Genomic DNA, 12886 nt, shown 5'->3' with positions numbered 1-12886 from the left:
AATCATTAAAATGGGAATAATATATTCCCTACCTCATAACTGTGTTAAGCTTTATTCTTTATCATTTGTAAGTGCTCAGGTATAGTGACGGATGCCATAGATGTTACCTACAAATGACTTTGCTCTTTTGTATTCTAATTTAAATGGCCCAACTAGGCACTGGAAGTAACATTTTGCAGAGAATAGGGAAATTAAGTACTATTCTACAACTTGCATTGCTGTGTTGTGATTGGAGGGAGTTACCAACAGGACAAAATCCTTGCAATCTGATCGGACTTCTTTAAAAATGAGTGTCTATGCTTTGAGGAAAGCGACAGAAATCTTGAAGACCTCAAAGTGCAGAAACTGCTCTTCCCAGCATATAGGACTTTCCCTGTCCTTTCTAATCAGTCAGACATAGGAATTGACAGGACTCGAAAAACTTCCCAGGCATGTACTGGCCAGAGGGCAGAACCTACCAATCATACCTTGATATGGAGAATGAGTTGGGTGCCCACCAATGAGCTTCCTGGGCAATACTTTAGTGAGAAGTCCAGCACCCACCAGGGCTGCCGGGATTCTTGGGGACAGCACCCCTGTATGGGCTGCATCTGTTTATTAACATCTGACTGATAGGCACCTCATAAACTTGCTGCCTTTCCTGTCTTCATCTGACTACTAGAAGGGAGAGAGCTTCATCTCCCCACATCTATTTCTCCCCCTTGCCCCACAGAGCATTCTGGCAGCAGCAATGAGAGAGTCTTCCTTCAAAATATATCTTTCTCAGCTTTCCCAAACAGCAAAAGGTGAAATTGATGTCTCATTTTGGTGTCACTAAGGCCCATATGGTTCTGGGTAGCAGCAGTGAAACTGATCAGAATTGTAGGTTGCACTGTGTTGGTTGGGAAAGCTCTGAGCAGGGACAGAGGCACTGGAGCTGTCTGCAGGCTCAGGAACAAATTGCATTCATTGTATGTTCGGGTGCCATTTGGAGGTTTTCTTTGCAATCATAAGGGCTGGAAATGTAATTTTCTGAGAACTTAAATTCAGTAGAAATTGATGGTGTGGGTTCTGTCACTAGCCATGACAAACTTCTCGCTTGTCAATGGAGTTTAAGCCATGATAGTGGTCAAACCAAATTAGTACTCCTAATCTGGTATCATATCAGCAGTTAAAATGCCAAAAGTAGTGCTTAAGAAGTACTATGCTGACTCAGTACAAAGCTTGTAGTAAACCTTGTTCAAGTAACTAGTGAGCTCTCGAGGGTATGATGGTAAATGGGATGGAGTGGGGAAGAGGATATGCTGTTAAGAAATTAGCAAGTGTCAAAGCTGACAACCTTTCTAGCCCAGGTGCAGGCCTCCCCAGTGAAGGTTCCCACATTTGAAACTGGAAACCTGCTGGCATGCAGTGGAAACCAGAACCAACAAATAGCTTATTAGGGTTTTAATCACTCTCTTTAAAAGGCCTTCTTGAGAACTGGCCCTGTGAGAAGGTGCTCGGAGTGTGCACTATTCTTGTAGTCCTCGGCTAGCTGTTGGCTATTCTGTATATCTGTCTGCAGCACAAATGTAGGTTGTAGATCTTTTAAGTTCTACTCTCCACTGCCTGTAAAAAGGCTGTGGTGACGTTCTGGCAGCTATACAAGCAGTAAGTGTACAGAGAATGAGGCTTCAGTCCTAGGTTTCAAAAGAAGGCATAGGAAAGAGAACTGTAGCCTGCATAGAGTGGTGTGAGGAGCACTTCCAGCTGTTAGCAATATATGGGGAAGGTGCCTCCTGTGTGTTTGGAGGAGGGCTATTGCCCATCTCCCATTGTGATCCGAATTCCCCAGGTTGGCTTCAATTGGTTCCAATTTTCTCAAGGATTTGAGTTCTTGCATTTAAGTTCTGAATCTACTTACTTAGATTTTTGGTCATGGATTGTAATATAACTTTGTCTTTGGGGTCTGTATTTCAGCTTAACTTTAGACTCATTTTTGTTCCCTTTTTCTCAATACATTTCTTACAGAGTGAGGTGGGCTTGTTCATCAGAGGCAGGTAAAAATGCAGGAGACATCTGTAAAGTACCCTGAGCCCAAAAGAAAAGCTTAAAGCCCTCTGACCTCACTTCTTTGCCTTCTTGGCAGAAGTTGGTTATTTATCCTGATCATGAGATGAAATGTCTAAGTAAAGCTCTTGGGTATGTTTACACTGCAGTGGGAGATGATTGCAGCTAGGGTAGGCATACCCATGCTAGCCTTAGTGTAGCTAGTATTTCTTCATGCTGCGGTGTCTTCACAGCTTTTTGACTAGCAATAGGAGTATGTACTCCTGGTTCTGGGTGGGCTTGTGCAGCAACACAGGCTTCAGTGTCGGCTGTATCTTCACTGCTCCTTTTGGCTGTACTAGCTAGATTAAAGATAGCATAGGTACGTCTGCCTGAGGTGCAATCGCCCTTCCAATTGCCGTGTAGACATACCATTCATCTGCAGGAATCCTGCCACCTTTCACTATTTCATTCTGTTTGTGGACTTCCCGGGGGATGTAGGAGCTACTAGAATGCCAAGATTTTTGTCCTGACAGATGAGCCAAGCTTGCTGTTTCTGAACTCTTCTGCTGGCATGGCAGAATATCTGGGAATGTATGAGTTACTAGAGCATGTGCTTGTCCCTCCTGTAGCCAGAGCAGAACAGCTGCGCTTGGAAACCTATGTGGCTAAGTGGGGCGTGCCTTCCAGTCTACAATTGTCCATTTGGTAGGAAGGCTTCAGAAAAGGTCCTTTATGGTGAGGACCTGAGTTGAAGCAGCTAGTCAAATGAAGTGAAGATGATGCATAAGGCCATGCTGAGGAACAGGAGAACAGAAAATAAAATACCAGTAATATTAAAGTCCTTCTCTTTGCCTCAGGCCAGCTCACCCTCCTGTTCTGGTTTTGTTCTGCGTTCTTTCTCAAACTGAAATTAGCAGCGATTGAGCTTGAGGTTTGGGATTCTTTCATATGCTGGATCCTTGGGCAGTTTGTGGTCAGAATTGGGAGAAATTCTAGGGGGTTTTCACAGGGGGGGAAAGAGGGGCAGGGTCAGTAGTAACTAGTGCATACTAGCTAAAGTTCACAAGCTATTCTACAATAACTCCCCATGTGGACATTCCCGTTGCGCACTGAGTGCCTTTGTGTGCATTAGCATAATTTACTTTGGAAATGCATTAACAGAATTTACCAGTAAATTAATCTTCTTTCTTCACCTAGCTAATCAGCAAAATAGAAAATAGCCTATTGCAATATGTGGTGACTCTGATTACAGTAGTTTTCTTTTAATGTGTCTGCAGTAAAACTGGAGAAAGAAGCAGAGGAGGAGAGAATCCGGAAGCATAAAGCTGCAGCTGAAAAGGCATTCCAAGATGGGATTGCCAAAGCTAAGTTGGTGATGCGCAGAACGCCAATAGGAACTGACCGTAACCACAACAGGTAGAAGACCTAACCTTTAAAGCTTCCCTGTTGCGATCTGTATCCCTTTAACTGCTAATGGTCCTGTTAGGTGATCACCTCCTTTCTGTTGGAATGGAATGTTATAAATGAATATTTAATGTATTTGAGATCTTTTGTACCAGTATGCAATGCATTACTGTGCATCGAGAACTTCGGGGCGGCCTACTGTAAAGCTAAAATAGAGATGAGACCATCTCCAAACTGCTGTAGTCTGGGGGACCTGCATCTCTGCGGGAGGGATGCATGACACTCAGTCTAACCCAGTATTTCTCAGTCTACTCAGGCTGGCACCCTTTATTCTAAATCAAAAACTTTTGTGACGACCCCTTGCCCCGCACTTACAATAAACTAAGAGTAAAAAATGTCAGCGATAACCCTATGTAATTGATTTGTTTTGAGAGGCTGACAGGAAGTACTTCACTTTGAAAAGTAAGAGTGTGCGGGGGAGTGAGGGAGCAAAAGTTTTCTTTGCTTTAGATTGTAATGCAATTTCAATTGCATCGTCTCCTGATTAGCTTTGTGGCCCAAGCCAGTAGTTGAAACAGTTGGCTAACATTATCAAACTGCTGGCTATAGTAGTTACCATTATTATCTTCTCTCATTCAGACTTGGTGTATGGTAGACTCCTTAGAAAGAACTGAAGGATAGTTGTTTCTTCTTGCTCTTGCTGCCCTTCTGCTGAAGATATAGATGCAGGCACATATTTTAAATACCTGCGTACTTGTGTTCTCTCTTCTCGTGTGTGAATGTATATGTATTTTTTCCGTGCAACCCTTGTCCTCCTGTGGTTCCTACAGTAATGTCTATGCTCTTTACAGATATTGGCTGTTTTCAGATGAGGTTCCTGGCTTGTTCATTGAGAAGGGCTGGGTACATGACAGTATAGACTACAGATTCATCCCTCGCCGCCAGAAGAAGGAGGAGGTAGTGGATGATGATGATGATGACGACTACTTCCCAATGGGTAAGATCAGCCAACTTCTCTTGCATATCATCTTTTGTCACTAATGGATCCTCTTTGTTACTAGCTGGGGTTGAGGTGGATCGGCAAATGGATGACCATGTAACAGATCAGTAAAGGTGCTCTTCAAGAGTGTTAGTGTGGATCCCACTGTAGATGTGCATGAGTCTTGTGCATGAGATCGGAGTCTTTTGAATAGAATTGTCAAAGGTTGTGCTTGTACCTCGTGCTCCTTATTATCCCATCTGAGGGGGAGCCATGATCTGTCTTCAGTTCCTTCTTAACTCTTGTGGCAGTCAGGTGGAACCTGGCATGTGTCCAACCCACTAATTCTTGGCTTTGGTTAAATTTTCTCAAACTCGTAATAAAACCTTCAGCACTTTTCTGATCCACTGACATCAGTCTGAGAATATTGACTAATCTTGACTGAAATAGTCATGGTCAGACACTCCCCTGCCCAGGGCTTCTGAACATGCTGGATTCAAAACCTTCAGGCTTCAAGCCCTGCCCATCCTGCAATGCACTGAATCTATTGAAAAACAGATGTGGGGGAGTGAGGGAGCAAGAGTCCCAAATACTGAGCAGATGTTTGGTGTGCCTTTAATTTGCCACAAGAACACGCAAGGTGTGAGATATGTGGTTGAAGCTTCATTTTCTGGAGCAATTTATGAAGAGCTCTTCGGATTCTGAGAAGAACTCCAGGTTCTTAGTAGCAGACAGGGACCCCAAAGACCAGTACAGAGAAGATGGCACAGAAAAAGACTCTACTCTTCACCAAAGTAGACTCAACCAGCTCTGTAGACTCAACCAGCACCACAGACACTATCAGCATCTCTGGTACCAAAGTGCAGCTCTTAGAGGGACTGCTGTGAACGTACAAGCAGACACACTAGGAGGAGCTCAGTGTCTTCCCACAAGGATGGCCCCCTAAAGCCTCAGGATAAAACCACAAAGCCCGTCATGCGTTTAGGACTAGTGATAAGAAGGAACCTGTGGCGCAGTCTCTCCTCCGGCAACAACTCTAGCTCTGGCGACGCATCCCTTGGTGGCAACACCTACAACTGAAGATGTTTCTGGAAGATCCAGGACTGTCATAGGAGCTGATGCATGCCCTAGTGACAAGAACTCCATGTATCTCAGCACCACCCTTAGATGATGTCGATTCCTGCTCTCCATCAAATGTGTTCTCAATGCCTTCAAGCAGAGAATCCTCTACTTGGAGATCTGTGTTCAATACCACAAAGGCATGTCATCTCTCTCTACAGGTCTCAACTGCTGACTCTTGTGAAGAATGGCCCTGGACTAGCCAGTATCAAATAAGTCAACTGTGCCCTTATGTCCTATCACCATGGTCCTATTGAACTTCTGTGGTCCGCCATCACACACCTCTATAAGCCTGTCTCCACCGTATTTGAGGAAGAGATCGCTCTTGCCACCAGCATGTCTGGTCAGACTGCCTATGCTAGACTACAAGGAAGACAGAACTGGGGGCAGAGCAACAACAAGGTCCTGTGTCATCACCAAAAGACATCTCCTCTTCATCACCTGGTGAAGTGATATCGTCAGCATCAATACTGGAACCCGATTACTTCAAGTAATTCCAAGAGCTCCTATGAGAATTACTTAGATCCTGGAGAAACAGACGCTGATCATATTGAAAAAATATAAGTTGATATTTTGACAACTTTCAGTCCAGCCACAGTCGCTGTCCTCATAAATGACCAGGCTAAGGCCCTGTGGCAGATGCCTGACACAATAACACACACTGTAAAATGGGTAGATAAGCAGTACCCAATCCCTCAGACAGGGTTTGAATACTTCTTTGCCTGCCCTAGCCAGGGCTCCTTATCTGTCTCAAAGGTACAGGAAAAATCTACAGCAAAATGTAGTGCCCCTAAAGACAAGGACCCCAAAAAGGCTCTACCTACTTATTCCTGCTTTTTACTTTTTGAGCTGGGATAGAGTGACGCCCTTTCTCTGGAAACTCCCTTGTGACAACAGGAAGGCACCCAGGGAAGTAAAGGTAGGCCAGTTGGTGGCAATTGACGCTTCCAACACTATGGTCAGATCTATGGCCATGGCAGTGACAATGCACAGAACATCCTGACTCCAAGTATTGGGCATCCCTCAAGAGGTACAGGGTATGATTGGGGACCACCCCTTTGAAAGCATGGAATTTAAGGAGCAAACAGACAGCTCTTCACACTCTTTTGAAGACTCAAAGGCTCCCTGGGGACTGTCACCCCAGCCTCATACTGTAAGCCGTACCATCCTCAATCCCAGTTAAGACAACAAGCACCATGCTGTCATTCCAAGCAACCACCTGAGTGCCATGCCAATAAAAAGCTAAAGTATGACGGGGTCACCAGACTCCTCCTTCCTTGGCAATGTGTCTCGCTCCTATGGCACGTCGGCAAATTTGACAGGATTGTCGGGAGCCTCACCAGATCCAGTTTAGAGAGCATGACTTTCAGAAGCGATCTCTCCCCATTCCACCAGGGGTGATCTGCCATAACATTGTACAAATAGGTGCTAGAGGCCATTGCCCCAGCTTCCCCAGCCATCTTCAGGGACCTCTCTCATGAGAGCCTGCTACTGGCAGAAGTGGCCTTGCTTTATCGTCTTGGAGGCTGAGGAGCTGCCACCAGATTTCTGGGGAAGGGGCTTCTGCTCCCAGTATTTCCTTATCCTGAAGAAGAAAAAAAGGGGTCTTTGCTCTGTCCTAGACCTGAGAAGACTCAACAAAAACACATGCCATTTCAGGATGACAGTTCTTGCCTCTGTCATTCCATATGTTTATGCTCAAGGCTGGTTCATGGCTCTCTACTTGCGTGATACATCTGCATACTTCTATATAGCTCTCTATCTGGGCCATGGGAAGTACCCAAGATTCCGAGTGGGACCCAACCATTACCAATCCAGGGTATTTGCCCTTGGTACTCTCCACAACACAGTGTTCACAAAATCCCTGGCAGAGGTGGCAGAACTCTTAGGGAGCAAGGGAATCCATGTCTACCTATACTGAGATTGGCTGATCAGGGATAGGTCACAGCAGGAAATGTTGATAGCTGGAGTACATATTTTCCCTGCTGTCCCAATTAGAACTCCTTGTGAACTACAAGAAATAGCCTGTAACAGCCATGCAGATGATAGTTGATCAGATTGTCTATGAACTCTCTCAGGGAGAGCTTACATGTCAGGGGTATGTCTACAGTGCAATTAAACACCCGTAGCTGGCCCGTATCAGCTGACTCAGGCTGCAGGGCTGTGAAACTGTGGTGTATGTATTCAGGCTTGGGCTAGAGCCCAGACTATGGGATCTTCTCCCTCATGCTCCCACAGCCCAGGCTCTAGCCCAAGCCAGAACACTTCCACTGCAGTTTTTTATAGCCCTGCATCCAGAGCCTTGGAAGCCTGACTCAGCTGATGTGGGCCTGCTATGGGTGTTTAATTGCAGTGTCATCATCGGCAACGATCCCTCGATTCGAGGATGATCTCTACCACGGATTTACATAAGGGTCCTGAGATGTCTCAGGAGTCCAATCCTGGAACCACAGATCTGCCCGCAGTAGGTACAGACATTTCCTCGCAGGCCAGCTACTGCTGGGAGAAAGTTATTTTTCCTTCCTTCTCTCTCTTTTCAGCTTTGAGGGCAAGGCGCTTCTCCTCAGAGCGGGCCACTGCCTGATGGAGGATGTAGCCCCATTGGGGTCGGTTGGTGGCTTGCTCCTCCCAGCTTGTGGTGTCCACCTCAGTTTTCTTGAGAGACGCTTTCATTGTGTCTTTGCAGCATTTCCTCTGACCACCACAGGATCTCTGACCATGGGTGAGCTGAGTAGAGGACTTGTTTTGGGAGAAGAGAGTCTGGCATCTGTACACAATATCCAGCCCAGCGGAGTTGGTGCATTAGGATCATTGCTTCAGTGCTGGTGACATTGGCCTCACTGAGGATGCTGGTGTTAGTGCAGCGATCTTCCCACTGGACATGAAGGATCTTCCGGAGGCATCGTTGGTGGTACCTCTCCAGACTTTTGAGGTGCGGTTGATAAGGCATCCATAAAGGAGTATAGAGATAACCTTTATCTTATAGACCTGAATCTTGGTGTCCTGCGGTAGGTCACTGTCTGTTGGAGCAATTTCCTAAAGGAAGCACTTGCGCACTGGATTTGTGTTGATTTTTCTGCATTTTGAGGAAGTTGGCTACCGAGGTAGCAAAAGTGCTCAACTGTCTCCAAAGTCTGACCTTTGTGCATGAGGATGGCACAGCCATCAGCATATGGAAAATCAGTAATGGACGCCCTAAGGACACACTTCAGAGACCAGGTCTGGGGCAGCTAGGCATCCAAGCATCACCTGATCAAGAGTCACGGTCCCTCCCGAAATCCTATAAAAACTTGGCAGCTGGACCTGGAAAACGTTTTGAAAGGAGGTTCCCTTCTTGACCCCCTTCCCTACGATGACTCATAGCAGATGCTTCAGGGACAGATTGGGGTGCCCATCTGAACGATCTCTAGATGTAAGGAACCTGGTCCCAGTGCGATTTGATGCTGCATATCAATGTCCGCGTACTCAGGGCCATCTGGCTAGCTTGTGTGGTGTTTCTGCACTGCAGATCCCTGCAGCCCATACAGATCTCAATGGACATGTCCACGGTGAACTATGTAAACAAGCAAGGATGTACTCTCTTATCTCCTGTCTGCCAGGAAGCCATCAAACTGTGGACCCGGTGGTATCCCCATGGGATAACCCCATTGACTCTGCACATTGTAGGAGCCAGCAGCAACTTGGCTTCTTACACATACATGCAGGCACTTGAGTGGGCACTGCAGATGTCCATCATAAAGCCAATATTTCACCAGTTGAGGGCTCTCATGATAGACCCATTCGCCAGACAGGACAGCACCAAGTGCCCAAACTTCTGCTCCAGAGTGCAGGAGCATGGGCTGTTCACCAGATGCCTTCCTGCTCCAGTGGACTCCAGGCCTCCTATACAGCTTCCCCCAATTACCCTGGTCCCCAGGCTATCATCTGGTGGGACAAGGCCATGCTGATCCTAAATAGCTCTTTATTGGTAGAGGCAATTTTGGCTGTCAGACCTTTTTCGCACTTCTATTCTGCCTCTTATCTGTCTGTCTCCCTGGATGTGAGATCCCAGCTTCACTGCCAGATATTGCAAGGACTGCAGGTCTGGGTGCACCTGACTGCTTGGTTGTTGGCTGGCTGAGCATGACAGACTTCTCAACAGGTTCAAGAAATCCTCCTACAGAGCAGGAAGCAGTCTACTAGGAAGACATCCTTTTCCAAATGGAAACAGTTGTCCATATGGGCAATCCAGTATAACCTGGACCCAACTGAGGCTCCAGTACCAAAGAGCCTCCACATGCTGCACTTGAAACAAAGTCGATTGGCATTTAATTCTATGCAAGTCCACTGTGCAGTAGTAAGGATGTGTCCTATTCCAATACCTCACCCACGTTGTGTCTCAAATATCCTGGGACTGACATAGCTACAGCAACACTGCATGTACGCTTCAGTACCGTCCTACTTGCTCTTCTCACATCAGACAGAACTGAGACTCCTCACAGGCTTCCTGCGTACTTATCCGTTTGTCAGAAACGTGACTCTTTTGTGGCATCTCAACATTGTTCTCCTGAAACTTATGGAACCTCCATTTGAGTCACTATCAGACTGTTAGGTACATCACCTTCCCATTAAGGTGGACTACTTGTTGCCATCACTTCAGCATGGGTCAGTGAGTTCCATGCCCTCATGGCTGGTCCTCCGTACAAAGCCTTTCACAGGAACAAGGTGATTTTAAGACTGCATCTTAAGCTCATCCTTAAGGTGGTCTCAAGTGTTTAATCTAAATCAGTTAATCTACCAGTCTTCTTCCCAGAGCCACACTCAACATGCAGAGAGAAGAAGCTATATACTCTGGGTGGCTTTCGGAGCCTTGCTCTATATTATCTTAGCAGGACCAAACCTTTTATGTGTTCTCTTCATCTTTGTGGCTATAACGACCCATTGAAAGGTCCAACCATCTCATCACAGAGAATCTTAAGTGGATCATGGAGTGTATCTCCACCTGTAATCAGTGAGCCTCTTCCCTCCAACTGTCAACAAACGCTGCCTGTGCTCTCATGGAATATCTTCAGTCTGCTTTAGAAACATGCCAGTCTCTGAGACTTGCAAAAATAGCAACTGAAGTCCGTAACCCACTGACTTGTTACACATTTCATTCTTGACATGGCCGGTTGGTCTGATGCCATGGTTGAGAGGGTAGTACTGCGATCTTTGTCTAATGCTGTAGGCATGCCTTATTCCCACCATTTAGATCGTTCTTTTTGCCAGCCACCTACAGTGGGATTCACATTGATGTATACTCAAAGACTGATTGGTTATCCTACAATTCAACATTTCAAAGAACCAGTTAGTGTGGATCCCACAACCTGGCTTCCAGCCACTCTTTTCAGAGTCCTCTGCAGCACGGGCTTTGAATTGCAAGGGAACTGAAAGAGGGCCACAGTCACCCTTGCCTCGTACAGGAGTATGAGGCGGTACAGGGCATATGCGGTGCATGTGCACGTACAGTGAGATCCACACTGACTACAACATATCTCTCAGAACCACATAGTGTGGTAAGAACCCCGCTACATAAAAGCGCTCCAACAGAAAAGAAACAAGATAAAGGTGGGTTGCAACTGCCGGGGATTCTAAATGAAACCAGAAATGAGGGGTTTGGGCCTTGTAGCTATAGAGCCTTTCCTGCGACTGCCCTAACTGAAGAGAACCTCGGGCTACTACTTCACGTCTCCATAAACAACTGCCTATACCAAGGGTGGCCGAACTTACTGACCCTCCAAGCCGCGTACAGTAATCTTCAGAAGTTCGAGAGCCGGGTGCGCCTGTTGGGGCTCAGGGCTTCAGCCCCACTCTTGCTAAAGCCTTGAGCCTTGCCAGGCGTCCCCCCTACAGGGAAGAAGCCCCAAAAAACCCCTCCCGCTGGGCAGAAGCCCGCGATCAACCACCCTGCCACAGGGCACAAGCCCAGAGCTCCGCCCACCAAGTCTTTGGGGGGGGCGGGAGGTGACGGACACCTCCGCAAGCTGCACTTTAACTGTAAAAGAGTCACATGTGGCTTGCAAGCCGCGGTTTGGCCACCCCTGGCCTATACACCTCTTGGCTCCTTTTGATAGCTTAAACGTAAGTATCTGGGACTCATTAAAATAGCCACAGTTGGACTGGCCATTGCCTAGTGGCAGCCACTGTGCGGAGGTGGCTACTTCAGGGGGTCTGGTTCCCTGATGCGAAGCTGCAGAGATTGCTGTCATTTGCCTTCAGGCGAATCGGAGATGGGAGGGCAGCACTGACATGAAGGTGCTTCCATTTCACTGGGAATCAAGTATCCTCTGCCAACTTCAACTGAATTTCAGTCATTCAGCACTTCCTTGTTTATGGGTTGGTAGATGCGGGTTTGCTGTAGAAGTGGCTTATTCCTCTAGCAGCAGTGCTTGGCCAGAGGGGCAGTTGTGCAGAGCAGTTCTGTCAGTTTCCTCTAGTCCTCCACAAATGAGTAGCTATTCCATGGATTCTTCCCTCCCTTAAATGTTCACTCTTCATTTCCCTGGGAAACTACTAGAATGCATGTGTTGCATCTTCAAGAAGCCCCTAAGCTAATTGGCTGGTTTGCTGCTCTTAAAGATTACATGTAACACCTAAAATCTGATGTAGAGAATTTGTGCCTGACATTGCTCTCTAACACCTTGTCTAACAAGCGACATGAAATCCACTTGAAGTGGTTTTTCTTACAACAAAATAGCTCTGGTATATCTACACTGCAGTAAAATACCTGTGGCATGGCCATGGCTGGCCAAGGTCAGCTGACTTGGGCACTTGGGGCTCGAGGCGTGGGGCTAAAATACATGTTGTACACACTCAGCTGGAGCCCGGGCCCTGAAACCCTGCAAGAGGGGTGGGTCTCAGAGCCCAGGCTCCAGCCTGAGCCTGGAAGTCTGCATAGCAGTTTTTAGCCCTGCAGCCCCAAGTCAATTGACCTGGGCTCAGACTCTGTGCTGCAGGTTATTACAGCGAGATGTACCTTCAGGTATGTCTACATAGCAGTGTAAACCTAATCTCCCCCTTGTGTCCCCACACCAGTTGTGTTAACCTAGGGCTCAAACCTAGGGTCCCAGGACCCTGCAGGGCTGGAGGGTCCAAGCCCGTGTTAAGCTGGAACATAGGGTCCAAGCCCTATTGCTTTCCTGTGTGCACATGGCCCCAGCTTGTCTCGGGTCTCAGAAGTCTTCTACATGTATCCCAGAGTTCTTTGGGGCAGCTTCCTGAGTCCTCTCTCTGTGAACAATCTGTGGAAGTCTATTGCACTCTATTGGAGTGGAAGCCACACATCCTTTTGCAAAACTGTAGCAGCTCAGATGAGCATTAACCCATTGTCTGCTGAACACTGGTCTGCAAGCGCAC

At 46.9% G+C, this 12886-nt stretch overlaps 1 protein-coding gene across 1 annotated transcript in view; it reads left to right on the top strand.

Annotated features, from left to right (window-relative positions):
• BAZ1B (bromodomain adjacent to zinc finger domain 1B) overlaps positions 1-12886 on the top strand; it is a 77323-nt gene that overhangs the window by 34631 nt on the left and 29806 nt on the right. The window contains exons 8-9 of the mRNA XM_034752259.1: positions 3288-3426; positions 4266-4411. Of these exons, the coding sequence (XP_034608150.1) occupies positions 3288-3426; positions 4266-4411 (285 nt within the window). The remainder of the gene's footprint in view (positions 1-3287; positions 3427-4265; positions 4412-12886) is intronic.

This window comes from Trachemys scripta, chromosome 18, assembly GCF_013100865.1.
Source record: "Trachemys scripta elegans isolate TJP31775 chromosome 18, CAS_Tse_1.0, whole genome shotgun sequence".
NCBI lineage: Eukaryota > Metazoa > Chordata > Testudines > Emydidae > Trachemys > Trachemys scripta.
Note: the sequence above shows the minus strand (reverse complement) of the source record. Positions and strands in the feature narration are given on the sequence as shown.